This window comes from Acipenser ruthenus, chromosome 2 (genome assembly GCF_902713425.1).
Source record: "Acipenser ruthenus chromosome 2, fAciRut3.2 maternal haplotype, whole genome shotgun sequence".
Lineage (NCBI taxonomy): Eukaryota > Metazoa > Chordata > Actinopteri > Acipenseriformes > Acipenseridae > Acipenser > Acipenser ruthenus.
This window is the reverse complement of record NC_081190.1, coordinates 59457531-59484800: the sequence shown is the minus strand read 5'-3', so window position 1 is coordinate 59484800 and position 27270 is coordinate 59457531. Positions and strand designations below refer to the sequence as shown.

The following is a 27270-nucleotide window of genomic DNA, read 5'->3' as shown; positions in this document are numbered from 1 at the left end:
AATGGGTAATTGTATATAAAAAATAATGTAATATCTTGTAACAATTGTAAGTCGCCTGGATAAGGGCGTCTGCTAAGAAATTAATAATGATAATAATAATACCCAGGCATTATGCAAATAGCAAGCTTTGTACAGTAAGAATGTACAGCTGCTGCCTCAGGGACATCCAATAGCAGTACTTTGTTCCCATCAGGCACACGTCTATCATGCGAATAGACAGACATGTGAAACAATTGCACAATAGGGCTAAGGTCGGCCAGGGTGTCCTCGGCGCACCGCGCACCAGCAACCCCTGTAGACTGGCTGGGCGCCTGTGGGCTTGCCTGTAAGCTGCGTTATCCTCCGATGCTGTAGGTCTGGGTTGGCTGCATGGCGGGCCTGCAGAGTGAAAAGAAGCGGTTGGCTGACGGCACACGTTTTGGAGGACAGTGTGTGTTCGTCTTCGCCGCTCCTGAGTCAGCGCGGGGGTGGTAGCAGTGAGCTGAGCCTAAATACAATTGGCCATTTCAAATTGGGAGAAAAATGGGGTAAAATCAATTGGTGACTACTAAATTAAATAAATAAATAAATAAATAAATAAATAAATAAATAAATAAATAAAAAGGAAAATACAGAAATTATGAATTTAGGAAATATAGGTCATGATATTACTGCGTATTACCTTTCAGTTCAGGCGGTGAACATTGGCTATAGTGGCCGCTAGAGGGTGCAAAACAAAGTGTTGAGTGACAGTTAGATTTAGGGGTTAAGTTTAAGAGTTAGGTGTAAGTCGCATATGACGTGGCACGGACTGAAGTTGTACATGGACAAATAAATGGTGGTGTTAGTAATTGTAAATGAAGTAAGGTGGGTGACATGGCGTTTAGTTCAGTTAGTTCTGTTGAAGGGGGAAAAAATAAGCTTTTCAAAATATGATAAAGATATCCTGTTTAGGATTGTTTTTTGTTTGGGTGCTTAAAAAAAAATAAGCTGCGCGAGCGCAACGAGAGCTGTAGTTTTATGTATTTTAATGGTACAGCTGTATTTTGTTTTACTATATTTTTGTAAATCGGTTTAGATTTTTTGTTATTTTCTGCATTATTTTTTTTTATATATTAATATAATAAAGATATATTAATTGTCTAGAATGTGTATTCTGTAAGAACTAATTATATTCTTAAGTCAGTAAATATAATATGAATATGCAAGCAGGATAATTGAGTAAATAAATAAATAAATGAATATAAATTCAGTGAACTCTAATAGGATATTATTAAATATTTCTTCATTCTTTATCACTGCACAAAAACATCTTAACACCCATTTATCTGTTCTTTAAGGAAAATAAGATTCAACACCTTTTTCAAGTTCTTAGATCACCTTGCAATTAAATATTCTAGCTGTTCGCCGTCAATCACTTTCATGGAAGATTAAAACTAGTCTTTCTTTTTGTAAGAAAACAAAATATAAAACACACCATTTTTACATTACACCACTATCAACTTTTCTGCAAATACACAATTCTCCAAGTACAGTTTCTGCAAATCTTTCTATTTTTCAGTATATTTGGGAATACTGTTTTTTTCAGAGTTGATGTAGTGTTGACCATGTGTGGAATCTTATAGAGCAGTGTCCCCTTTCAGTGTTTAACAAAACAAATTCTTCCAGTAAAATTGACCATTCCCGGTAGGTCAATTCAGTCCATTATTTGAGACTTTAAATCATTAGTTTTCCTCTTCTTTAATGATGATTCCAGGTAGATAAGTGATTTGTATTTTAATGTCCTTTAATACTAGGAGTCTACAAGTTTATTAATTATTGGGTTTATTAATTCAGAGCTTGCATTCTCTCTTCTCTTAACTTAATCGTTCATGTTTGGAGCTGTTGGTTAAAGATGTTATTACGCAGCTCCTTTTTTCTGACACTGCTTGCTAGATGTTGATAGCAGCGTTGCCGTTCAAGATGTCATATCTGCTCTTTTCTTTCTCCGACTGACCAAACTAGAACAAAGAAAAGCTTTTCCCTTAATTAGAAATATTCCTTTTGCAACATCCAACCTTGAGAACCAGGTGCATCCATGCTTGCCTATCTCTTATTTATTCAGTGGCCTATTCCAAGCTCAGAAATTCGAGAAAGCCTGTCTCCCCTCCCCAAAACTTATCAGATATTATAATGGTGACCAGGGGCCTATTTCTTTCCAAGCTGCACAAGCTTTATAAGCTTCTGGCAAAACCAGTCAATACGAGTACGAGACTGAGGGAAGCCTGCTTGTTAGTCCCCAACAGCCTTCATAATGGTGCTGCAAGCAGTCACCAAGACGGCAATGAGATGCTGTGGGAGAGACTGCAAGCAATGTCAGCTGATGCTGGTATCTCGGTCAATGTCTTTCTGTGAAAAAAAGACAGAAAAACACACAAGACATTCTCTCACAGAAAACAGTAAAAACAATTACAATTGAGAAAATATTGGTTTACAAAAACACATTTTTTAATTAACTCCAACCTGAGCTAAGCAGCCTGTGAGGAGAGTACAAGTCAGCCAACTCAAGTTGCTTGGCCCTGGGAAGGGGTGACACGAGCTGCCAACTTCACAAGTGGCACAAGGCCGCTGCGTGACGTAACAAACAGACTGTGTGCAAAAAAAGTACATGTAATTTGTAAACCAATACAACATCAATAATTATCAATTTAGTGTAATACACAAATAGTGAGTAATATATGCAGCTAAAAGCAACAAGTACTCATCTGTATGATGCTGTGATGTGTGGGCAGTCCTTGTATGCCCCCAGGGGGCGGGCATGACTGCATCATAGGCACTGCATGCAGCTTTGATATATCTATTCAGGTTCAGGGTCTTTAGGAGGTAAACACCCATACAGTAATGGTTACATTTCATACTTGATAGGGGACTGGGAGCTAAATCGCCACTGAACCAGCACATGGCTCACCTGGGAGCACCACTACCCCTGCACAACACAGAACAGACACACACACACACAGACACACACTCTATATCTCCAGAAATGAAACAGTTTACAGTCAAGAAACTAATATTTTATTTTAAACTGCATATTAAACATTTTAAAACAAAAACAGTAAAATGTAAGCCATACAACATGCCTAAAAGTTAGTTAGTCAAACATAAAAAGTTGTAAGACACATTAAAACACTGCATTCAATACTTTGCATATCTAATTCAAGGCTTTGTAGCGCTCGTACAGCATATCTACTCTAAAAGACGGAGTGTGTTGAATTCTATTTTACAAGTTATTACAATTTTAAATCAGATCTGTATGTAGGAATAACGTGTACATGTGCTAACTTACATATACAGTAAAACTGAAAGTGTACATTAAATGAAGAGTCTTCATGCACTTTGGGCTCCAATAGTTTCTGAAAAGAAATTAAAAAAAAAAAAAAAAAGAAAAAAAAAAACATTTCAGTTTTACAGGTTTGTATGTACCAGTTTATAAAATAGTGTTTAACCCTTTGCAGTCCATTTATTAAGTGCGTGTCAGGCACGTCAGGTCCAATTTATTTTCACACGCGCAGTTAATTTTAGACGCGCGGTTTAAAAGTATTTTTTTCCCAAAGTCAAACGGGTTTAAAAGGCCCTGCATAACAACAAAGCACTCACTAGGCATCTCCAGCCCCGCCCCACCCTTTCGTTCGCTATAGCTTTCACCTATGTAAGAAATAAATAAATAAATAAATAATAATAATAATAATAATAATAATAATAATAGTCGTACATACCGATCAATCATCTCCTGATCACTCGTTTTATCACCAAACTCCTCAATAATGCGATCCAAGTCATTATTTTATTACTATAACATCTCAAAAAAGCTCTGCAAAATGTCCATGTTCTCTGTCAGCCAGCTTGTTTACTTATGACCGCCCCGTTATCCGATACCAGGGCCATGTATGACTATTCATGAGATACGCCCCCCCCTCCCCGACTTGTCTTGGCTCCTGTTGCTCCCACTCGGCCATTGAATGGTTTTCTTGGCTTTTTTTGGAGAAAAAAACGACTAGAAACCCGTTTTTTGCGTTTCTGTAATGATGTCGGACAGGGTCAGACAATGGACCTGATAGGAATAATTGCAATGTCAGACCAGGTCCGACAACGGACCGCAAAGGGTTAATGGAACTGTGTCTGTTTACACATACACTCCTCCAGTACAATGCAGCCGTCATACTGGGAGTAGTGTTATATTTTATTTTTATGTAGCATTAAACAATGATTTTGGTTTTATAGGTTGTGTGTACATATACCTGTTTCTTTAGAAATGTGTATTTTATTATATTTTTTCAGTTTGTAGTCATGCTGTATATACGCTCATTTTAAAAAGTAAAGCCTTTTATGTTTAATTTTCAATTTAATACGATGTTTCTGCGATGCAAATGTTAGATATGATGTTTATGAATAAAACTTTTCAGTTGTATTCGATAGTATGTCTTTCATTTTCATAACGAAGCAGTTAAAAAATGTATGGGTCACAGTGACCCACGTGGTGGTTCTAGGTAGTTCGAAAATCCGGCAGTTCTAATGTTAAATCAGACTACACATTCAGATTAAATATCAATTTCAACAAGAACAGTGCTGCCTGTAAAATCCATCAGGTACTGTATGCTGGATACAATCTTGTCACTGTTAAACAGCCCCAGCACATAACTTAAGTTGGGGGGGGGGGGGGGGCGGGGGTGTCTAGCAAAAATATTGTTTGGAAATTTCAACAAGTTCGACACTTAAATTAATTATCTCTCAAATCACTCTGGTTCTGGGGGGTTGTCCGAAACAAACAAATTAAGCATGAACTGAACTGAACTATTATTCCCTTACAAATAGTATTTCTTCATTATGGTTGAAAGCAACATTTAAATCTGTCTACTGATACAAAGCTGACTGAAGATAGTATGAAAGTAGCAGATTAAAACACCCTTTTCATGTTAAAACTGCACATGTGATCATCACTTCCTGTATGTTTGTATTCGGCAAAACTCCTAAATAGGCAACCGATTAATGACATTTTTAAAATGCAGCCTTACCAGGCTCTTTCAGTATTTGGGCATTTCCAGCAAGGCCTTGGGGTCCATCACCACAACCACTAATAATTTCTGTAGTTAAATTATTCTTCTCTTGTTCTTCTGCGATTCTTTTCAACAGTTCATCCTTGTATTTAAAAAAAAGATTTAGAAATCACATTAAAAAAAATATAATAATAATAATAATAATAATAATAATAATAATAAATGTTATAATGGTAATACAATGACAGGCAAACTAAAAAATACAAAAAGGTATGTCTGCATTGACTGGGGATATGCATCATTGTCCTAACAACAAAAAAAATAAAATCTTAAATCATCCCTAATAGCCAACCAAAAACCCATAAAAAAAGTGTTAGCTGGAGCTAAAAAAATAAAAAAAAAGTACAAAACAATGTTGTGTAAATTAATAATTACTAATGTGGATACATTTATAGGAGACATTTCAGATGTGCTTGTCTGGGGAAAGCACATTTTAATCTGCATACATACCTCACATAATACCGAAAGCTGCAATGGTAAATCTTCCAGTTTAACAAAGTCTTCTTCATCAGACTTTTGGCTTAGGTTTCCAGATTCAGCCTCCTAAAAAAAGCAAGTGATCGACAATTTTGTCCTATTGTATACATTTAATCCCAAACTATTAGAAGCTTCTTTATTACAAACATGCAAAGTCTGCAACAGTAATTACAAGTTGTAAGCGGTGTGCAGCGTTCACCAGGATCAGGTTCATACTGTATTTAGTACCCAATTACAGCCATTTACAATTTTGCAAGTCTGTGTCAAAAAGGAAAGAAATCAATATTGTAACGGGGGGGGGGGGGGGGGGGGGAATTAGATAGTGCAATTCCTAAACTTACATAATCAATCATGACGGGAGAGTCTGTATAAGGGCTGCAAGCCGAAGAGCTTTCTGGAGTTACAGTGGCAGATCCGGTGTCCATTTGCATGGGAGCAGTATCTGCAACTGTTCCTTCATTAAGTGGTACGGAAGAAACCACCTCTTCTGTAGTGACTTCATTTATAGCAGCAGCAGAGACAGCTTCAGCACCACTCTCATTCACATCTTTAGAGTTCCCATCAATGGGTTCAGTAACAGCAGTTACATTGTTTTCAGCTTGAAAGGAGGGGGGGGGGGGGGGGGAAATGGTTATTTCTAAGCAATTCCTATGATTAGCAATTTTATAAACATTCAAGCTTTCATAGCTGGTCATACAATTGCAAAAACATAGAGGTTAAGAATTTAAATCTAATAGTGCATCAGTTTTCAAACTGGGGTACGCGAGAAAAATCCTGTAATGGCAGACTATGCTTTTTTTTTTTTTTTTTTTTTACCATTGTAGTACTTTGTGATTTAGCAATTGAATCAACAATGCTGAATCTCCTTTCAAATAAAAGCACAGCCATACTGGTGTACGTTTCCTTTCTGTTGGGCGAGGTTAACTATAAAACACCCAACCGGCTGCTGACAGCGAGTGAGCGTTGAGCGCACATGGATAAATTACATATTTAAATAGTGTGGTGGTTACTGCAGTCTGTGGGATAAACAAAAGAAACAAAAAAAACCTCAAAGACTGTCACTGTATGATGTTGCTTTTCTTAATGTGTAGTATTTACTAGGCAAGATTACTTTCAGAAGTTTAAATGTTCAGTCTTAGTAGTTTAATCAGTTCAGTGTTTTATCTACGATTACGTTTTTAAATAACAGTATTATTGAGTTGAGCAGGCAGCTGGGCTGCCCCACTTAGACAGTGAAATCACTCACTTGTTCTGCGCTGGAGCGACACTACTGTTATCTTTACTTGCAATGCTTGTATGTGTTTTTTCATTATTAAATTAATTCGTTGAAGAACTCCTTTGTGTGGGTTCATTACCCCACGCCTCCACACCGGTAATTATTAATAAAAGCAAAAGCACAATATTATTATTACAAAAATGGAATCATAGGATTAAAAAAAATAAATAAACCATCAATCCTTAAATCCTAGGATTGGGAAAAGTGTCCGGAATTGGATTCCTTATTCCAGACCTATTGAGTGTGTTCATATAATACAGCGAGTGCCCATCAACAAGCTTTAATTGTCTTGCAGCTGATTAACACGAACAGGCTGCTACACTAAACTAAACACTAACATGTAAGCATTTTGCCAAAAGTCATTTTTGACCACCTGATATAAATATCCCATTTCTACTTTCAACAAATTAGCTTTTGGAAATATTCACTTCAAAACAATGTGCTTATTCTGGCTGGATTCGATACCACACAAGGACACACATAGCATTTTACATTCTCAGCTCAGGTGTTAAACAATAAAATTTGAGTTCAATTTAAAAAAAAAAAAGTGTTCTCTCTAAACTCTGCATTTGTTGGAAGAAATGCAGGTCTTTTGTTGAGAATTGCTTTTTGATTTTTTTAAAAATTGGAACCTTAGGTTTTGTTTTTCAGAAGCATAACCTGTTTTGGGACTCTTAATTTGGACTTGTTTCATCATACTTATTGGAGTCTGGATTTTGAAATAATTTTACATAGCATTTTTTGTTGGTGCATTTGCACCATGGTTAACTAATTGTATTTAGTTCATTTAACAGCAGTTTTCCATTTACAGTACCTAATCAAGTAATTAGAAAATACCCTATTTGTTTCTTTTTTCATACGTATATTATGACGGGGGTACGCGGTAGACTAGATTATTTCGAATGGGCACAGGGCCTACAAGTTTGAAAACCACTGTAATAGTGAAAGTGTGTCTTATTGTACAGAAAGTGAACTGACTAATATTTCCTTTAATTCTTAAGACAAACTACAGTATATTAAAAAAGTGGAACTTTACAATAAAAAATGTTGACGATTAACATAAAAACCTTTGTAGAAGTCAATTTTCTAGGCATTTTTGCGGGGCCCTTAACACTAGAACCGTCACGACAGTCATTTTGATGGTTTGAGGTTTTCAAATTTAAATTACTCTGCGTGTCTGAAAGTTATGCAGTTGTCCGTTTATGACTTTTCTTAAATACATGCATTAACCCTTTGCGGTCCATTTATTCAGCGCGTCTCAGGCGCGTCACGCTGTTTATTTTAGATGTCCTGTTTATAAGTATTTTTTCACAGTAAAACAGGTTTAAAATGCACTGCATATCAACAGGACACTCAGTACTGCATCTCCAGCCCCGCCCCACCCCTTGTTCACTGTATTTTTCACATACCTCTTCATAGTCGTGCATACCGATAAATCATCTCCTGATCACTCGTTTTATCACCAAACTACTCAGTAATGCGATCCAAGTCATTATTTTATTACTATAACACCTCAAAAAGCTTTGCAAATGTCCATGATATTCTTTGAGCGCTGGATGCAGAAGCAGCTATCTTGTTTGTTTATGTCTGTGTTATCTCTGTGGTACCGGGGCTATGTGTATTGCTCAGATCCGTCCTCTTTTTTTCCATTTTCTCTTGGCTCGTATCGGTCTCACTCGGCCATTGAATGGTTTTCTCAGCTTTTTCTGGAGAAAAAACGACTAGACCTGTGTTTAAGTCATTTTGATGATGTCGGACAAACTTAAATATGGTGTACTTTTAATACATACTGTAACTTGTTCTACATGTGCAACACAGTGGTACACTTGTAAAGTATGTGTATGGTTATTGATTAACAAAACAAAATGAATGTAAATTGTACTGCACCGTATGCAACACTAAGATGTTTTGTTTACTGGTTATTAGATGGTGCACTGTTTAATTTATTGTTTTTTTGCTTTTTTAATTGTGCAAGCAGCACTGTTTAACCCTTTGCGGTCCTATGTCGGTCCTGGTCCGACATCGCAATTTTCCCTATCCGGTCCAATGTCGGACCCTGTCCAACATCATCAAAAAGACATAAAACACAGGTCTAGTCGTTTGTTCTCCGGAAAAAGCCGAGAAAACCATTCAATGGCCGAGTGAGACCGATAGGAGCCGAAAAAAAAAGGGCTTATCTCATGAATACTGATAAACCCCACACCACATAGATAACACGGACATAAACAAACAAGATAGCTGCTTCCGCATCCAGCGCTCAAAAAACATCACAGACATTTGCTGAGCTGTAATAAAATAACGACTTGGATCGCATTGGAGTTTGGTGATAAAACAAGTGATCAAGAGATGATTTATCGGTATGTACTATTATTAAGAGGCATTTGAAAAATATAGCGAACAAGGGGTGGGGCGGGGTTGGAGATGCAGTACTGAGTGTCCTTTTGATATGCAGTGCCTTTTAAAACCTGTTTTACTGTGAAAAAAATACTTTTAAAGAGCGTGTCTAAAATAAACTGCACGTGTGAAAATAAATTGGACCCGACGCGCTGAATAAATGGACCGCTAAGGGTTAATACTTTTCTTTTACATTTAAAATTAATACAACAAATTTGTAAAACCCAATGCAGCTGGAACTATTGTTTAAGTATGGTTTTGGAAAGAAATGTTCAGTAAAGCAGAGATGATATGTTCTTGAACTTGTTTGGGTACTTGATAAACTAAAATAAAATAGGTTAATACAGATGTGATGTGGGATGTATAGCTTGATTTTATGCTCTGTTAATTATTACTTTTTAAATCCATTCAAGTACCAGTTGTCAGTGGTTTACACTGTTACTACTGGAATTTACAGTACTGTAGTATTATTATTATAGCTATAATTTGATATTTTGACACTGCATTTAAATATTTACTTGAACCAATTATTTAGAGATTTTGAAAAACTGAACAGTTTCTAGCAGTACCTAAAAACACTAACATTTTGAATGGAATAAAATGTTGCAAACAAGGGTTATTTCAAAACTAAACCGGTGTATCTGTTTATGCCAGTACGACCTACAAAACGATTTTACAGTACTATATATAAACCTTTACTATAACACTCTCTCATCCCATAGATTTGAGGTTTACATGTAGTTCTGTTGCTCAACTATTAAGTGTTAATAGGTTTACATTAAGCCTTACATTAAGACTGGGATCATGCTAATACGATCATACTGAAGTGGGCTTCTAGGACCTCGATCATGTAAACACGATAAATAAAAGCACTGTTTTGATGACTTACAGGGCATTTGGTGTCTAAAGGCGGAGACTGTTGACAGCAGCCAGGAAGAGACAAAAGCAGAAACAAAAACATCACAGAAACTTGTTTAGAGCTAATAAAAAAAATAAAAAAAATATAAAAAAAAAAGATACTGTAAATCTGATGTATTTGACTTATTATATTAAAATGCTTGGTCCTGAAAGGGTTAATTTATTTTAAAAATATACATTTTTACAGTGCTTTGCAATTACTTACTCCCCTTTTCCTTTTATTTTAGTGCCTGGTAGTGCCCATAAAAATAGAAATAAATCCCCATGAATAGCTATGTGAATATGATCACTCTACTGACCATTTTGTTTATCTACCCTTTATTAAGAACACAAGAAAGTTTACAAACGAGAGGAGGCCATTTGGCCCATCTTGCTCATTTGGTTGTTCGTAGCTTATAGAACCCAGAATCTCATCAAGCAGCTTCTTGAATGATCCCAGGGTGTCAGCTTCAACAACATTACTGGTGTGTTGGTTCCAGACCCTCGCAATTCTCTGTGTAAAAAAGTGCCTTCTATTTTCTGTTCTGAATGCCTCTTTATCTAATCTCCATTTGTGCCCCCTGGTCCTTGTTTCTTTTTTCAGGTCAAAAAAGTCCCCTGGGTCGACACCGTTAATACCGTTTAGAATTTTGAATGCTTGAATCAAATCACCATGTATGTCTTCTTTGGGTCTGTGGCTAATTGCAACTGTCAGTTTGCTCTCACAAGCAAGTAAAACAAAACTCAAAATCAAGGAAACAAACTTGTATGTAGCTCTAAAGCATAACTTGAACATACCTTCCAAGCTAATAACAGAATCCTGCTCAGACCGATCTGTCTGCGTCACATTTTCTGATTTTACATTTGTACTCTAAAAAGACAAAAACACCAACATTTCATAACACAGGTTTTGCAATCTAGCCCACCCCCTGTGAAATGAGCCCACTGTACAGGAGTAAACAAAAAACAGGTTATATTTATTATTTATACTCAATCGTTAAGGCAGTATAATCCCTACAGCCCCAATATTAAAAACAAACAAATAAATAAATAAATAAATAAATAAATAAAAGCAAACACATTACCCAGTTTTGTTTTAGAACTTAAGATTAATTTGTTAATTAAAAGAAAGTTGCAAGCTACCTGTTCCTGCTCATTTTCATCTGCAGTTTCATTACTAGCTTGCAGAGAGGTCTGAACCTCAACAGGTCCAGCTTCGAACTCCTCCAGTTCCTCATCTTCATTCTCATCCTCCCCACTGCCATAGTTAGTCAGCGCCTGAGTCTCTGCTTTAGAAAGACCTTTGTTTAAAAAAATATAATAATGTTTATCAATAGGTCACAAACATATTGGTGGTTTTGTGAACAAAATGTATTGCGCCACCTAGCACCCTATATGGATAACCCTCATTAACTACATTCACAGTAAACTCATGTGGAATTGCTTGTTTAATATCCTTGAAATGTTTAATTAAATTTGGGCTAGAGATATGAACCTGATTCTGACGAGTCAACGCCCATGTTTGAACTATCGCCCCACCCCCCACTTTTACTTGAATGTAAATTTGTCACTGTTTTTAATAACCATTAGAAAAAAAATAAACAAATAAAATCACCATGTGCAAATAATGCCTGAGATTTAAAATATTGTGCTTCAAGTGAGTAGTACAAGCTGTGCAGTACAGTAGTTACTTGTGCATTGATTGAATAAATTGTAAGCACTTTTCGATTACATTAACATGCCACCAAAAAGAAGCAGCTATACAGTTGCTTTGCGGGAGTTCCAAATTGACCGGCGTCGGATTCGTGAGTGGGTACAAAAGGAATTTGAGCTGAGAGCGCCATGTCACAGGAAAAACAAACAATTACGATCTCTGCATCAAGGCAGGGAATCTATATCTAATGCTATGGACCTAGATGTTTTTGACTGGATGATCGAAGAAAGGAATGAAGGGCGTGTGGTGAGCAATAAAATGCTTAAAGCATATGCCTTAAAAGCAGCTGCAGAACACAATGTTGGGGATTTCTCAGCCTCTGACGGTTGGCTTCGAAACTGGAAAAAAAGTTTAATGTGGCCATTTTGAGAGGTACTGCCGAGGACAAAAAATTCCAGCAAAATATGCTGATGAAATGTCTTTCGCTGTGCTGTTAATGCACTTCGCAATCAACACGGATATACAGATTATAATACTGGGTACATATGACTCAGGCTGTGAAGGATGATATGGAACATTATTATTATTTATTTCTTAGAAGATTCCCTTATCCAGGGCGACTTACAATTATTACAAGATATCACATTATTTTTACATACAATTACCCATTTATACAGTTGGGTTTTTACTAGAGCAATCTAGGTAAAGTACCTTGCTCAACGGTACAGCAGCAGTGTCCCCCACCTGGGATTGAACCTACGACCCTCCGGTCAAGAGTCCAGAGCCCTAACCACTACTACTACTCCACACTGCTGCCCCACCAGAACACAGATGTGTTCTTTATATCTGCTGGATGTACACCATTTGTTCAGCCTGCAGACGTTTAATGGAATGCACCTTTTTAAACAAAATTGAGGGAGTTGTGGATGCATTGGCGTACGGGGGATGAACATACCACTCAGGACAATTTGAAGCAAGCCACATGCCAAAATGTCATTGAGTGGGTGTTGAAAGCCTGGGCTGCGCTTGAGGATATTATACGCAGGTCATTTAAAGTTTGTGGTATCAAATCTGGCCGTAGATGGCTCCTGCATAGCCAGCTTGCCGAAGCACTTGGGGACACGACCAGGACCGCTATTAGAGGAGAGGCAATTGGTTGCATCATTGATGATGAAGGTTCAGATGATGAAGTTGTGGAATTCTACGGTTTTGGATCTGACAATACAGACTCAGTCTGATTGATTACGCTTTCCTGTTAAGCTACAAGCCATTATTATTATTATTTATTTTTTATTTTTTTTTATTTTTTTTTACAAGCGACTTCAGCTTTAAAGGTTAATGTGTGTTTTATGAAGATTTAAAATGACATTATAGTGGACTTACACAGCACCCTTTTTTCAGGCAAACCGTTTACTTTGTATTTCACGATTTAATAAATGTTAACTGCACTTCTTGATTCTTTAACGTAACTGTGCTGTGCCTTTTGAATTTTAAACACGCCTAATTCTAAATGTAATTTAGCTAAATGTTCAAAATATTACAGTAATATCGCTTGTTATTTCGCCCGTCTTGAGTCAACTCCCCTCCCCCACTTTTGCCTTATCGGCAGAATCCTATATTTTAGCTTCATGAGTGTTTTAATGGCTTAAATAAAAAGTTTGATATTGATACAACTGGACTGATGGTTTCTTTAATAGTGCAGATATAAAAATATACCTAGAAAAAAATTTTTTATTACAAGGCCTACACTTACTTATAGAAACGGGCAGACCTTCGCTGTCTTCATCTTCATCATCTCTGTCAGACGTATTACAACTCATGTTCTCCATAACTTCAGTGGTTTCATTTATCTCCGACTCAATTACAGGATCCTGCTCAGTTTCATCTTTGTCCTGGAAATGTTGTAAATAAAAAGAATGCGTCAGTGGCACCTCACAACTAACGTAAACTACAACTGTCAGTAGGTCTGTCTAAGGTCTGAAAAATATCCAAGTAAAAACACTATGTAACACAATTTTTGTTCCTGGGTAGTAAGTGTTATTTCCTAATTGCTTATGCCTCAAAAGTATAGAAAATGGCTATTATTCCCCACAAACTTTGCTTTTGTGACCAGGACAGTGATATTTTGAAATGTACCTATTTCCAATGAGAAATGTGTCTTTTCGTTCACATAAAGTCAGAAAAAAACAACATATGAATCCAAATTAACATGTATTTTATACTAAAGTAATACAAAAATGACTACAAAAGATTTAGAAGCGAGTAGTTTTTCGAGATTTACGATTATACTGTAAATCACTTTCACGAATCAGCCCCCAAATGTAGTCTCCCATCATGTTCTCGTTATACTGTCCTTGGTAGCGGCGTTCAAAGTCCAGTATATCCTGGTGGAAGCGCTCGCCTTGCTCCTCCGAATACGCTCCCATGTTCTCCTTGAATTTATCAAGATGAGCATCAAGGATATGGACTTTGAGGGACATCCTACTGTGCCGTAGTTCTTCACCAGAGTCTCAACCAGCTCCACATAGTTTTCGGCCTTGTGATTGCCCAGGAAGCCCCGAACCACTGCGACAAGGCTGTTCCAAGCCGCTTTCTCCTTACTAGTGAGCTTCTTGGGGAATTCATTGCACTCCAGGATCTTCTTTATCTGTGGGCTGACGAAGACACCGGCTTTGACCTTTGCCTCAGACAGCTTAGGGAAGAAGTCTTGAAGGTACTTGAAGGCTGCAGACTCCTTATCTAGAGCTCTGACAAATTGTTTCATAAGGCCCAATTTGATGTGCAGTGGTGGCATCAGCACCTTCCGGGGGTCCACCAGTGGCTCCCACTTGACGTTGTTCCCCCCCACAGAGAACTCGGTCCGCTGTGGCCAGTGCCGCCTGTGGTAGTGCGCCTTGGTGTCCCTGCTGTCCCAAAGGCAAAGATAGCAGGGAAACTTGGTAAAACCGCCTTGGAGACCCATCAGGAATGCCACCATTTTGAAGTCTCCTATGACCTCCCAGCCGTACTCATCATACTTCAAGGCGTCCAGCAAGGTCTTGATGCTGTTGTAATCCTCTTTGAGGTGCACCGAGTGAGCCAGGGGAAGAGACGGGTACTTGTTACCATTATGGAGCAGCACGGCTTTGAGGCTCCTGGATGAGCTGTCAATGAAGAGGCGCCACTCATTCTGGTTACAGGCGATTCCGATTGCCTCGAACAGACTGGTCACATTGTGGCAGAAGCAGAGCCCATCTTGACGGGTGAAGAAGCTGGAAAAAGGTTGGTGACGCTTCCTCTGATCTGCGACTTGCACACTTTCATCCAACAAGTTCCACTGCTTGAGCCTAGACGTCAAAAGCTCAGCATTGGACTTGGTGAGACCAAGATCTCTAATCAAGTTGTTGAGGCCTTTTTGGTTGGGGTAGTATGGGTTTCTCTCCTCAGCTCCACCTCTGAAATTGTCATCTGGATCTACAACGTCTTCCCCGCTCTCTGACTTGCTGCTCTCTTCTAAAGACGGCTGCTCTCTCTCCGGAGGAGTGGGTACGGGGAGCTCATAACAATGTGGCACCGGGGTAATGGATGAAGGAAGGTCCGGATACGTGATAGCAGGTGCATTCTTGCCAGTCCGACGTTTGGAAGGGTCCACCATGCAGAAGTACCAGTTGCTTGAGTGGTCAGTGGGTTCCCGCCAAATTCTTGGGATAGCGAACTTCATGGCTCTCTTTTCCCCTCTGTACCATCCTACAAAAATACATTTATTTCACCCATGACTAATGTGTAAGAGATTCTCGCAACATTTTTCATATACAATATATTTTTTCAATAACATTGAAAATTGTAAAACATTTTAAAATTAAAAACTTTTACAATTTTAAACATTTTAACAAATTTTATAACATAAAATTCCGAGCAACAATTGTCCATCTTACCTTCCAGAGTTTTTTTGCAGTGCTCGCAGGTGAAATGAGGTGCCCAGGATTTGTCTTGATCCCCGACAGGCATGCCGAAATATGCCTTGCAGGCCGCACACATAACAGATGCTTCCACTGAGTACTTTTTCGCTCTTGTCTTGATAAATTGGCCGCAGACATAGCAAAATGCGTCTGCCGGATGCTTGCAGCCTCTTGATGCCATCTCAGAAAAATGCAGATATGTATTCACTTAGGCAGCTGGAACTAAACTGAACTGGTGGGCTTAAGGCCCCTGTATTTATACTACTATTTATATTACTGGAAAGTTCTAGAAGTTACTCCAAATTTACTCAGCACTGAATCTATCTGGAATGTTCTGGAAAATAGGTACATTTCAAAATATCACTGTCCTGGTCACAAAAGCAAAGTTTGTGGGGAATAATAGCCATTTTCTATACTTTTGAGGCATACGCAATTAGGAAATAACACTTACTACCCAGGAACCAAAAAAAAAAAAAAAAATTGTTACACGGTGAAATCAACCTAGATGGGTTTATCTTCATTGACAGAATACTCATCTGCACACACTCCTCAGGCATGGTCATTGAAGTAAGACTGGGTAGCAACAGGTTATTTGCCATGGTAGCAATATTGTCACATTGTGAAGGGATCAGATCCAACAGCTGGCCCACTAAACTTAATATAGAGTACTATAAAATATATTACTTATTTTAAGAGAACAATGAATCATAGTGCCAGGATGTATTTAATAGTAAACTTACTTTATCTTCATCCTCAAATGCTCCTGTAAAAGACTGTTCACCTTCAAGCAGTTTATTTTCCTAAAATAAATTTTAAAGTAAGTTAAATTACATTTCATGGTCTATGTAGTAAACAAACTACAAATACGTCAAGATGATTCAAGAGAGGGAACAAATAAATACAACTTGCAGTAACAATTAATGTAGATGTGATTTAAAGAATAAACAAACCTCTGGATTAAGAGTTGGTTTAACAGTTGTAGGTTCCATTTTATTTTTACATTTCTGTTTTATAGCACTGCTGTTATCAAGATCTTGCATTAGCCTGAAGAAAGCCAATTCATTAAAAAGGATCTCGGAAATTTCCACAAGAAGATCTTCTCCGCATTCCTTCAGAGTCCTACCAGCAAATTTAGTTAAAGAATCCTAAAAGTACAAATGAATACATAAAGTTAATCTTGGGAATATGAAATGCTTGGTTTAAAAAAAAAAAAAACATTAAACATACATTGTTCGGTTTTCAAATGCTCAAGTTAACACAGCACTGAATGGCAGATGTCCTTTGTATTATAAGCGACTTTTTTAGTGGTGAAGTTGCAGCAGACAATACCAGTGCTCCGATTGGCTGAGGAATCCTCAGCAGCCTACAATAAACTTGAATGAATGCTCAGAGCAGAGTCTAAAACTTAAATATGATGCGATTTTTATCCAGTCAGCTTAAAATCTACATAAAACAAGCGACTTTAAAATGTACTACCACGCCTTCTGTAACTATGTCTAACCATTAACTAATCATTTTTGTATACTAAATGTTAATCTTTCCCTTTATCAAAGCTAAACACATTTAGCAAAAGTAAAAAGAAAATGTTGTTGCCCGTTTGGCTTTACAGCATCCAGCAAACATTGTTCTGTATATATCCTTTATACATGACAACACTGCAATGAATAAAAATTGATCAGCAGGTAACAGTCAACATAACTGTGTATATATAGTCAACTCTCATTAATACGAATTTCAAGGGACCATCAAAAAGAAAAAAGTTTTATCAGTCCATTTTTATTATCAGGAGTCTAAGCCAAATGCACACTGACAGTTTGTATTTAAGGTACAGTAACTGTGACGCGGCGAGAAGGAATCTGTACTATAAATCTCCCTCCCAACCAGAAAGGGCGCTGTGTAAGGGGGGTAGTACGCTTTCCCATAGATGGGCTGACTCAATGGTAGGTGACAACTGAAAGTCAGCCATTTTGGGGCAAGTGCATAGCTGCGAGATTACTGAACAACTCCACTGCGGTCAGCTGCAGGACAGGCGGCGAATGGATGAACCCTGGCGCCGGGCTGATCACGGGGAGGAGTTTGGTAGTACAAAGTGAACGCAGTTACGGGAGTATGGCCCCTTACACTGGAAGCAATTCTTGGCCGGAGCATTGCGTTTGTTATTTGTTGTGTTTTTGTTATTGCAGAGGATTAAGGAGGAGTCGGGAGCTGCTGCGAGACAGCCATCACTACCTTCACTGCATATCACAGCACAGACCGCACCACTTTCCCTGGTTTAAGGAGCACATTTACGTGCACGGAGTGTTCTTGTTTTTGTTTGGGACTGAAACCTGCCGTATATCGCTTCCCCTATACCCATTCTGATGACGGTCGTTTTTAAACCACAAAAAAGCAAGGTGTCCTCAACATTAGGATATTGAGCAAGCCTGAACGCTGACGGCTTGTATCCACAGTTTTGCTGTTCATGGGCCTGGTTTGCTGTTCAGAATGGTTGAAAAAGTGTTCTGCAGCAATGTTTTTCTTTTTCTTGTACGGCGAGGCATTATCCCCCTCTTTCAACACCTCCACTTTCATCTACAGGGATAATGCAAGATTTTTGCGCTGGTCACTCATTTCTATGCTTCACGGAAAAGGTGTCGATGCATGCGCACTATGGCAACTCGAAATGCATCATAAGATCAGTAGTCACAAAACAGCACCAAATTAGTACACAGATGCACTAATTTGGATGCAAGTTAATACAATTCTCAATATAATTTACACACAGCTGTTAGAACTAGGACAATTAGTTTTATTAAATTTTCCTTAATTCGCAGAAACAGGAAATTTGTGTCGAGTGAATTTGTATTATTAAAAGTAATTTACAATACACGACTACTAAATTTGGCCGCAACCACGTAGATAATTCATTGTATTAGGAAATGTGTTTAATCCAAGTTCGTCTTAAATGAAAATTGACTGTAGGTTTTCTCATGAAGTACTGAAACCACCCTACAAACACCACTTTTTAATGAGATGCGAAGATGGGCAGGTCCCATTTTTAAATTTTTATTATTTTTTTATTTTAAGTAAGTAGGTCAAACTAACCTGTAGTATACCCCCTAGTTGTTTATGGAAAAACCTCACAAACTCCTTGCTCTCATCATTTTGTTGCGTGAGTGTCAGGACCATACGTCTAATTGAAGTTAGCAGCTGTGAGGAGCAAACATCCTCCATGTGCTCCTTCCAAAAAAAAAAAAAAAAAAAAAAAAAAAAAAAAATTAGCCATAACTAGATTTTATATTCTATTGAGCAGCTACATTTAATTATTAAACATTAGATTTTATTTACTCACCTTAAGAAAGGGTATGACTTCCGTCATGATGGCTTTAATCTGCCTATCCAGTTGCTGAGTATCAATGCGTGGACAAGGAATATCTGAAGAAACATGACCAGTAACAGAAGGGCTCTTGCAAGTGCCTGAACATGAAGCAAAAATAATTTAACGAACCAATAAAAATATTGTTGGAGAACAAAAAATATGTTCAGGGATTTATAAAAACACGGCAAAACTTGTTAAGCACAGCCAAAGAAAAATAGTAGTCTCAGGAAAGAAGTACCTTCTAAGCTTTCAGCAGCACCTTGTTCAGACGCAGAAGACTCAGCAGCATTCTTGTTATATTCAGCTTGGAGCTTCATGCGCTCATATTCCCTTATCCTAGCCAGTGCTTTGTCTAAGTGAATCACAGTGTTACCTGCAAAAAAGTCCAAATTAAAACTAGCTTTACCAATGTAATATAGCACCAGTCCCGCTTGCACAAAAAATTAATATAAAGTTGGCAGAACTGCACAAAATAAACTTCTTACCTAGATCATCATTTGCAAAAGGTTCAAGATTTGAAGAGGTTGACAATACACTTGCATTATCCAAAAATCCACCATCACCTTCATTCTGTTTTTTGTTTAAGCGAGATTTGCTCTCAACGTTCTTTTCCGATACCTCCTAGCCAAATACAAACAGGGAATCACAATGTGCTTACTTAACCACTTCAGCTCCAGGGCGTTTGCAGGTATGTCAAAAGACAAAGCACTTACAGGACCATGCTGTACCTATGTCAAGGTTTGGCGTCTATTCTATGGGTTTCTTTCAACCTTTTGTCAGCGTGCATGCTGTTTTGAAAACTTTGTATCTTGCACAAGCGGGCTTAAAGGGTTCATGAAAATTTAAATAAATAAAATGAGATTTTAGAGAGATAAATACAAGTAGCTTTCAAGTTAAGGTGGGAGAAAGCAGCAACTACAGAATTATGGATAATCGGGATATGCAAATGTTAGCATTACAACAGTGAAAGTCGCTAAAAGGCTTCTACATTCACAGCTTTTTAAAAGTCACAGGGCAAAACATGTTATGCAGTTGCTGTACTCAGACTACTATTTTTTATTTTTTTTTTAAATCACTGATTTATGCTTTTTCTAATATTTTTCTATATTTATCGAATAGTATTTTAAAGCAATTTCAAGTGTAAAAATAGCAATTTTAATTATTTCAAAAATCTGGTACCTGGTATGGATATTTATTTTTACATCTTGAGTTGAAGGGGTTAATAACAAGACTGGAAAACAGCAGAACACACTTAAAACAAAGCTCCTTGTAAATTTAGAAGAAACAGACTTACAGTATCACTTGTAGCTAGACTTTCACTTGGGGTAAGTTCTGAATTAGAAGCAGCCCATGCAGCTGAACTGAGAGACATTGCGGCCTCCTCGTTTGTCTCTTTCTTCTCCGACAGATGTCTGGTAACAATGTCCTAAAATTATAAGAGGTTTAAATAGACTTTATCCAGCACCCCAAAAAAGTGTGGTAAACCAAACAACTTAACCCTCACCCCAGACACACACAAAGCTATAAATGCTAAAGGGGTTTAAAAAAGGGAACCATGGCATAGTCTTAAAGAATACATAAATCTGCATAATGAGAAAAGATGCTATACATCTTTATACCCTCACATGTCGCTAGAAAAGGGGAGTTTTTGAGAACAAACAAAAAAATCCCCAGTAGCATAATGAAAAACATCTGTATAAATGTCCAGAAGGTTGAAAGCAAACACTGTATCAAATATGGTCAGTGATTAAAAGAATGTGTGGCACTGAAACTGTTAATATTCACTGGACATCATCTGTAATGTAAGTTTGAGAATACAACTGTGTACCAACTACAGATACCTTATGTCAAAGCATCCAATCAATATTGCCAGGAGGTTAAAGCAATACAGCAGTAAAAAAAAAAGTTCACTTTAAATGAACACTGGTATAGTGTATCAAACATTAGGACTGTACTCTAAACAGCTGTACCTCCAAAAGACACAGCGTCAAAATGACAGTCGTATTAGGGCAGAGGTCAATGTCACAGATACCAACACATTAAGCATGCAGGGTTATATAACCCTGAAAATATGAAGTTACTACCTCAAATGGGTTCTGAAAAGAGGCTTTGACACTGTAGCTGGGGCAGTCACCAAAGTTTTTTTTTTTTTTCTTCTACAACACCCTCTATTGAACTTGTTCTAGGTAATCACAGAATACGTATGTGTTTTGAGTATGTAGCCAATAAGGCCAATCAGTGTTAGGTATTTATCACTCAGAAAACCAAACTTTAACATGACCCCAACATGGTGGACATTTTAGGTCACAGGACAAAGTAAAGGGTAAAGGGTGAGGGTGAGATTCTCCCCCCCCCCCCAGGAGTTTTAAAGGCATACAAATATAGGTTCCCAGAATTTAAGTTAAAACATAATTTTCAATTGTAATGATACCGGACTAAATAGAATAAATCATTCTTAAAACCATTAGATAGTCAGCCACATGAAAAAAATCTGCTTTACCTGTAATGCATAAAGTGCTCTTTGACGCAAGTAGTCCGTATTGAGCATCTGAAGTTCATGAAAAAGCTCAATAAGAAAATGTGGTCGAGACTCATTCTGTGAAATTAGAGTTGCCACTTCAGAATAGATTGTATCCCGTAAAGCTTCAAACATAGAAAAATCACTGCCAGTTTCTGTGAAAAAGAAAGTTACTTGAGTAGAAAATTAAATTTAAAATAATGATAGTGCAATCTATTTCTACACTATTAAATGTTAGTGACCAAGTTTACAGCTGCAAAAAAATAAGCAAATTTTCTCTATAACTGTAAAGCAGTTGTGCAGATTTAAAACAAATGAATGGTAATAAAATTAATGCAATTTTTACAAAATTACAGCACACATCCCAGCTACATTTGCAGGTGCTGAATGGAGTTTCTAAAACAAATTAAGAGCCAAATGAAAAGTACAATTTCCAGTTCATTTAAATATCAAAACTGGACAACTTGCTTAGAACAGTATATTGCTAATCCTAATAGATCATTCTTAAAAAGTGACTTCACATAGATGACTCAAATAAGGGAAGTCCAAAAAAATGATTCGCATACAATACCGAGAAACATGCAGAGACACAAATATTACCTGGTGCTTCAGTGCATGCATTTCTGTTAGAGTGGAAGGGTGCTCTCCAAACATGTGCTGTAGGGAATTGGACAGAAAGGTGATACACAAAACGAGGTGTGCAGAAAAAAACAAGCAAAAAGGCTTTTAAAAAATAATAGTGTGTGCTGGGACAAACATGGTATTTTAATGGTATTCAAATATTCATTAATTTGCTAAATGTTATCAAAACCATTACATGTAACACTTAGTACATTTTTTTGCAGAAGAATAGTTTGTGAAGGCCTTACTTTACCTCACTAATTTAAACTACAAAACAAAGCCAATGCCATACTGTAGTTATGGTTAGAAATAGTAACATTACTTTAACTTCATTAAACACGTCTAATAAAATAAATGTGGAAAAGGGGAAATCGTGCAATTAAATAAAATAAAAAAAAAACCATATGCGCTCACCATTTTATTTTTATTTTATGACATTCCACCATATAAAAACTAGGATAGCATCATGAAAGAAAAGCAAAACATTGATCACGATACAAGACATTTTCTTTGCAAGTTGGGACAGCGTTGCAAAACGTGAGGCATTTTGGAGTGACGTATATGATCTTATCATATGGCAGACAGAAGCAGAACCTGAATGACTCGCTTCCCAAAATCTGAAGCAGAACCTGCAACTATGTTGAGATCACTTTATTTGGCAGCTTTTTTTGCTTGTGCATGTTAATCTGAACTCTTTAAAATGCTGAAGTTTGACAGCCAGAATAAATACAGACAACCAAGAGCGGCTATAGTGATCTGGTGTAAGGCAAAACATGTTGTTGATACATAGTTCTCATTTCTATCACTTGTGTAATGTCTGGCAGACACAGATGTTTTTTTTTTTTTGCCTTCGAATACATGCAATACATTCGTTCAGATATTCTGATATTTGTCCCAGCACTAAAATAAATAGAGGGAGATGAAGACAAACAAAAACAAAAGCAGGAAAAGGCCAAAAACCACACAAACAGATCCAATTGCTTATGCTGTACCTATTTTAGTACTTCTTGATCCTATGCAAGCATCTATGTATATATCTATATATCTATATCTATATATATTAAACCGAACAGGAACAGCTGGTTTGAAAATCATAGATATTCCAAGAATTTAAGTCCAACATTTATTTACTATTGTTATCAACACTACCTGATGAAAGATCATTGGATTTACGATGTCTTAATTTTTTCTCCAGTTTGTCATGAGTTAGTTTATCCAAGGCATTTCCAAATTCTTCTGTCTGTGTGACGTGGAGACCCCTCTCTTTACATTCACTGGCACTTGAGACACTAGCACTGTCTTGTCCTGAAAAAAAAAAAAAAACATTAAAATATTGTTTAACTAGAAATTTGTGAACAAAATAAGTACATAGAACTTTTAGAAGACACCTATGTAATTCCTCAATTGGTTTGAGAGGAGCTACTTTTGATACTGTAGTGTGAGAAACTGAAATTACCAATAAGAACAGGTTCATTTCTTGTACAATACCCATGATCAAACTTGCATATAGAGTATATGAAGCAAATCTCAAAGCGTTGGATATCATCTGAAAACCAACAAGTCACATGACCCCAATATGGCATCCATCTTATGTCAAAGTAAAGAGTAAAAATAGTTACACTGACAATAAAACTACGATAAAAAAACAAACAAACAAAAAAAAATGTCTGAAAGATTTCACATTTTTCCAATGCATACCAATGCCGTTAGCTCCCAGGATTTTGCCTTGCTCTTTATTTCTTCTTCTCCTGTTCTTTGACTTGGGAGTTTTGTCTTTAGAAGCCAGACTTGCTTGTGCTGAAGCTTTTCTTGATTTGAAGGTTTTAGTCACAGTTGTCGGGTCCATGGGATCTGGCACACTGCTAAAACTTTCCAGGGACTCCTGGTCAAATGGTCTGCCTCTGCCACTGCCTGCACCTTGCTGCTTGATCTTGGTGTTCAGACCCATCGTAACCGTTCCTGTGTTGCTGGAGGGACGCTCTTCAGTTTTGCCACCATCCATCCAAGCAGCTCCCTGCTGCTCAGCTCCATCTTTGGTTTCTTTTTGCTGCCTTATTTGTTTAAAAATATTATATATGAATACCAAAAAAAAAAAAAGACACTTAGATCTATTGCCAGTGGCTTGTCTAAAGAAAACTTTCATAAACCCCTTCTAAAAATGTGGTTATTTTGGGAGTCACATTTCCCTTTTAGGTATCATATCCAACAGTACGTTGTCGATGATGGCAACATTAATAATTCCCACAAATGATACACCGGCAAATATCAATTTTTATAAGAAAGGATTTTAGGAATGACACCACTCACTCTCTTCAAAGTGTTTCTACAAAAAAATTCTCTATTATAAGGAGACATATTTTAGTATGTTAATGTTCATTTATATTGAGTGTTTTTTTTTTTCTTTTTTGCATTATGGTCAATGTGTTAAAACACACATGCACATGATTGTGTCATCTTACCATTTGTTTTCTGTCATATTCAAAGAAGAGCTTTCAAATGGTTTTGGAAAAGCCATGTACTCTGTTTTTGCAGAGGTATTGTGATCTGCTTGTTGCTCACTAGTTTTGGTAGCTGCAGTTTGATAAAAGTCTCCAAAGCCAGGTGGAAACACTGGGTTAAAGTTAAAACCTGCAAGGATATTGTAAAAAAAAAAAAAAAAATTAATTATATTATATTATATTATATTATATTATATATATACACATATATATATATATACATACAGTGCCTTGCGAAAGTATTCGGCCCCCTTGAACTTTCCGACCTTTTGCCACATTTCAGGCTTCAAACATAAAGATATGAAACTGTAATTTTTTGTGAAGAATCAACAACAAGTGGGACACAATCATGAAGTGGAACGAAATTTATTGGATTTTTCAAACTTTTTTAACAAATAAAAAACTGAAAAATTGGGCGTGCAAAATTATTCAGCCCCTTTACTTTCAGTGCAGCAAACTCTCTCCAGAAGTTCAGTGAGGATCTCTGAATGATCCAATGTTGACCTAAATGACTAATGATGATAAATAGAATCCACCTGTGTGTAATCAAGTCTCCGTATAAATGCACCTGCACTGTGATAGTCTCAGAGGTCCGTTTAAAGCGCAGAGAGCATCATGAAGAACAAGGAACACACCAGGCAGGTCCGAGACACTGTTGTGGAGAAGTTTAAAGCCGGATTTGGATACAAAAAGATTTCCCAAGCTTTAAACATCCCAAGGAGCACTGTGCAAGCGATAATATTGAAATGGAAGGAGTATCAGACCACTGCAAATCTACCAAGACTTGGCCGTCCCTCTAAACTTTCAGCTCATACAAGGAGAAGACTGATCAGAGATGCAGCCAAGAGGCCCATGATCACTCTGGATGAACTGCAGAGATCTACAGCTGAGGTGGGAGACTCTGTCCATAGGACAACAATCAGTCGTATACTGCACAAATCTGGCCTTTATGGAAGAGTGGCAAGAAGAAAGCCATTTCTTAAAGATATCCATAAAAAGTGTCGTTTACAGTTTGCCACAAGCCACCTGGGAGACACACCAAACATGTGGAAGAAGGTGCTCTGGTCAGATGAAACCAAAATCGAACTTTTTGGCAACAATGCAAAACGTTATGTTTGGCGTAAAAGCAACACAGCTCATCACCCTGAACACACCATCCCCACTGTCAAACATGGTGGTGGCAGCATCATGGTTTGGGCCTGCTTTTTCAGCAGGGACAGGGAAGATGGTTAAAATTGATGGGAAGATGGATGGAGCCAAATACAGGACCATTCTGGAAGAAAACCTGATGGAGTCTGCAAAAGACCTGAGACTGGGACGGAGATTTGTCTTCCAACAAGACAATGATCCAAAACATAAAGCAAAATCTACAATGGAATGGTTCACAAATAAACATATCCAGGTGTTAGAATGGCCAAGTCAAAGTCCAGACCTGAATCCAATCGAGAATCTGTGGAAAGAACTGAAAACTGCTGTTCACAAATGCTCTCCATCCAACCTCACTGAGCTCGAGCTGTTTTGCAAGGAGGAATGGGCAACAATTTCAGTCTCTCGATGTGCAAAACTGATAGAGACATACCCCAAGCGACTTACAGCTGTAATCGCAGCAAAAGGTGGCGCTACAAAGTATTAACTTAAGGGGGCTGAATAATTTTGCACGCCCAATTTTTCAGTTTTTTATTTGTTAAAAAAGTTTGAAATGTCCAATAAATTTCGTTCCACTTCATGATTGTCTCCCACTTGTTGATTCTTCACAAAAAATTACAGTTTCATATCTTTATGTTTGAAGCCTGAAATGTGGCAAAAGGTCGCAAAGTTCAAGGGGGCCAAATACTTTCGCAAGGCACTATATATATATATATATATATATATATATATATATATATATATATATATATATATAAAATAAAAACTGAATACAAGTATTAGAAACAACCATTGTATAACAAAAAAATGAGAAACTGTTTGAAGTTCTTATTACTTTCAATACATATTCTTAATGTTTAACATTGCACTTTACCCTTCTGACAAGAACCCCCCCTCCCCCCTTCCAAACATAAAACATGCTACAGGAAGAAGTAATACAACTGCAGCAATTGTTTTTCCTTAAAGTAAATTTACAACAAAGTCCAATGTTTGTGTTTCCATAGTGATTCTCTAAGGATATAGACCTGTAATGTGTACTGTTATCTATGCAATGAACTATATTTAGTAACTCAAATTGATCAGCTCTGGCACAATACATACCAGCAGACATAGGAGAGAACTGTGCAAGCCCAGGCACATTCACTGAATTTAAGGGGGGAGGAAAATTGAAAGGAAATACAACATTCGGAGATGGAGGGCATGGGCAAGGATCCTGTTTAACACTTTGCTGCGTCTGTTGTGACTGCTGCTGCCGTACAAGATCACTTAGCATTTGCTTCAACCTGAATGAAATAAAAGTTGTATTCAAATTCTTTTCTTCATGCAGGTACAAAACAAAGGTCTACCCAATAATCCTTTCCATGAGAACAAACTTGACCTCATAAACATTCAATTACTGACCATGGGTAGGTAACCGTAAC

The 27270-nt window shown here is 37.3% G+C and overlaps 2 protein-coding genes across 16 annotated transcripts in view; both read right to left on the bottom strand.

Annotated features, from left to right (window-relative positions):
• Positions 1-3010: 3010 nt before the first annotated feature.
• Positions 3011-27270, bottom strand: part of LOC117409065 (pericentriolar material 1 protein) — a 49518-nt gene continuing 25258 nt past the window's right edge. For 7 of the 15 annotated variants that reach the window (XM_058997796.1, XM_058997787.1, XM_058997786.1 and 4 more), the window contains 21 exons: positions 26951-27132; positions 24665-24833; positions 23904-24256; positions 23355-23510; positions 22185-22241; positions 21567-21739; positions 20361-20492; positions 19552-19687; positions 19305-19439; positions 19040-19164; positions 18793-18927; positions 16659-16853; positions 16449-16508; positions 13524-13662; positions 11260-11417; positions 10915-10987; positions 10109-10135; positions 5891-6147; positions 5523-5615; positions 5031-5154; positions 3011-3371 (listed from right to left, as the gene is read on the bottom strand). In XM_058997796.1, coding sequence (XP_058853779.1) covers positions 3346-3371; positions 5031-5154; positions 5523-5615; positions 5891-6147; positions 10109-10135; positions 10915-10987; positions 11260-11417; positions 13524-13662; positions 16449-16508; positions 16659-16853; positions 18793-18927; positions 19040-19164; positions 19305-19439; positions 19552-19687; positions 20361-20492; positions 21567-21739; positions 22185-22241; positions 23355-23510; positions 23904-24256; positions 24665-24833; positions 26951-27132 — 2905 coding nt within the window. In that variant the 3' untranslated portion in view covers positions 3011-3345. The remainder of the gene's footprint in view (positions 3372-5030; positions 5155-5522; positions 5616-5890; positions 6148-10108; positions 10136-10914; positions 10988-11259; positions 11418-13523; positions 13663-16448; positions 16509-16658; positions 16854-18792; positions 18928-19039; positions 19165-19304; positions 19440-19551; positions 19688-20360; positions 20493-21566; positions 21740-22184; positions 22242-23354; positions 23511-23903; positions 24257-24664; positions 24834-26950; positions 27133-27270) is intronic. The other 8 variants (XM_058997793.1, XM_058997805.1, XM_058997791.1 and 5 more) reach the window with 7 other exon arrangements.
• Positions 13669-16182, bottom strand: LOC131700478 (uncharacterized). The gene is made up of 2 exons (XM_058997816.1): positions 15685-16182; positions 13669-15496 (listed from the first exon to the last, which is right to left on the bottom strand). Exons 1-2 carry the CDS (start codon positions 15887-15889, stop codon positions 14103-14105), a joined length of 1599 nt encoding a protein of 532 aa, XP_058853799.1. The 5' UTR covers positions 15890-16182; the 3' UTR covers positions 13669-14102.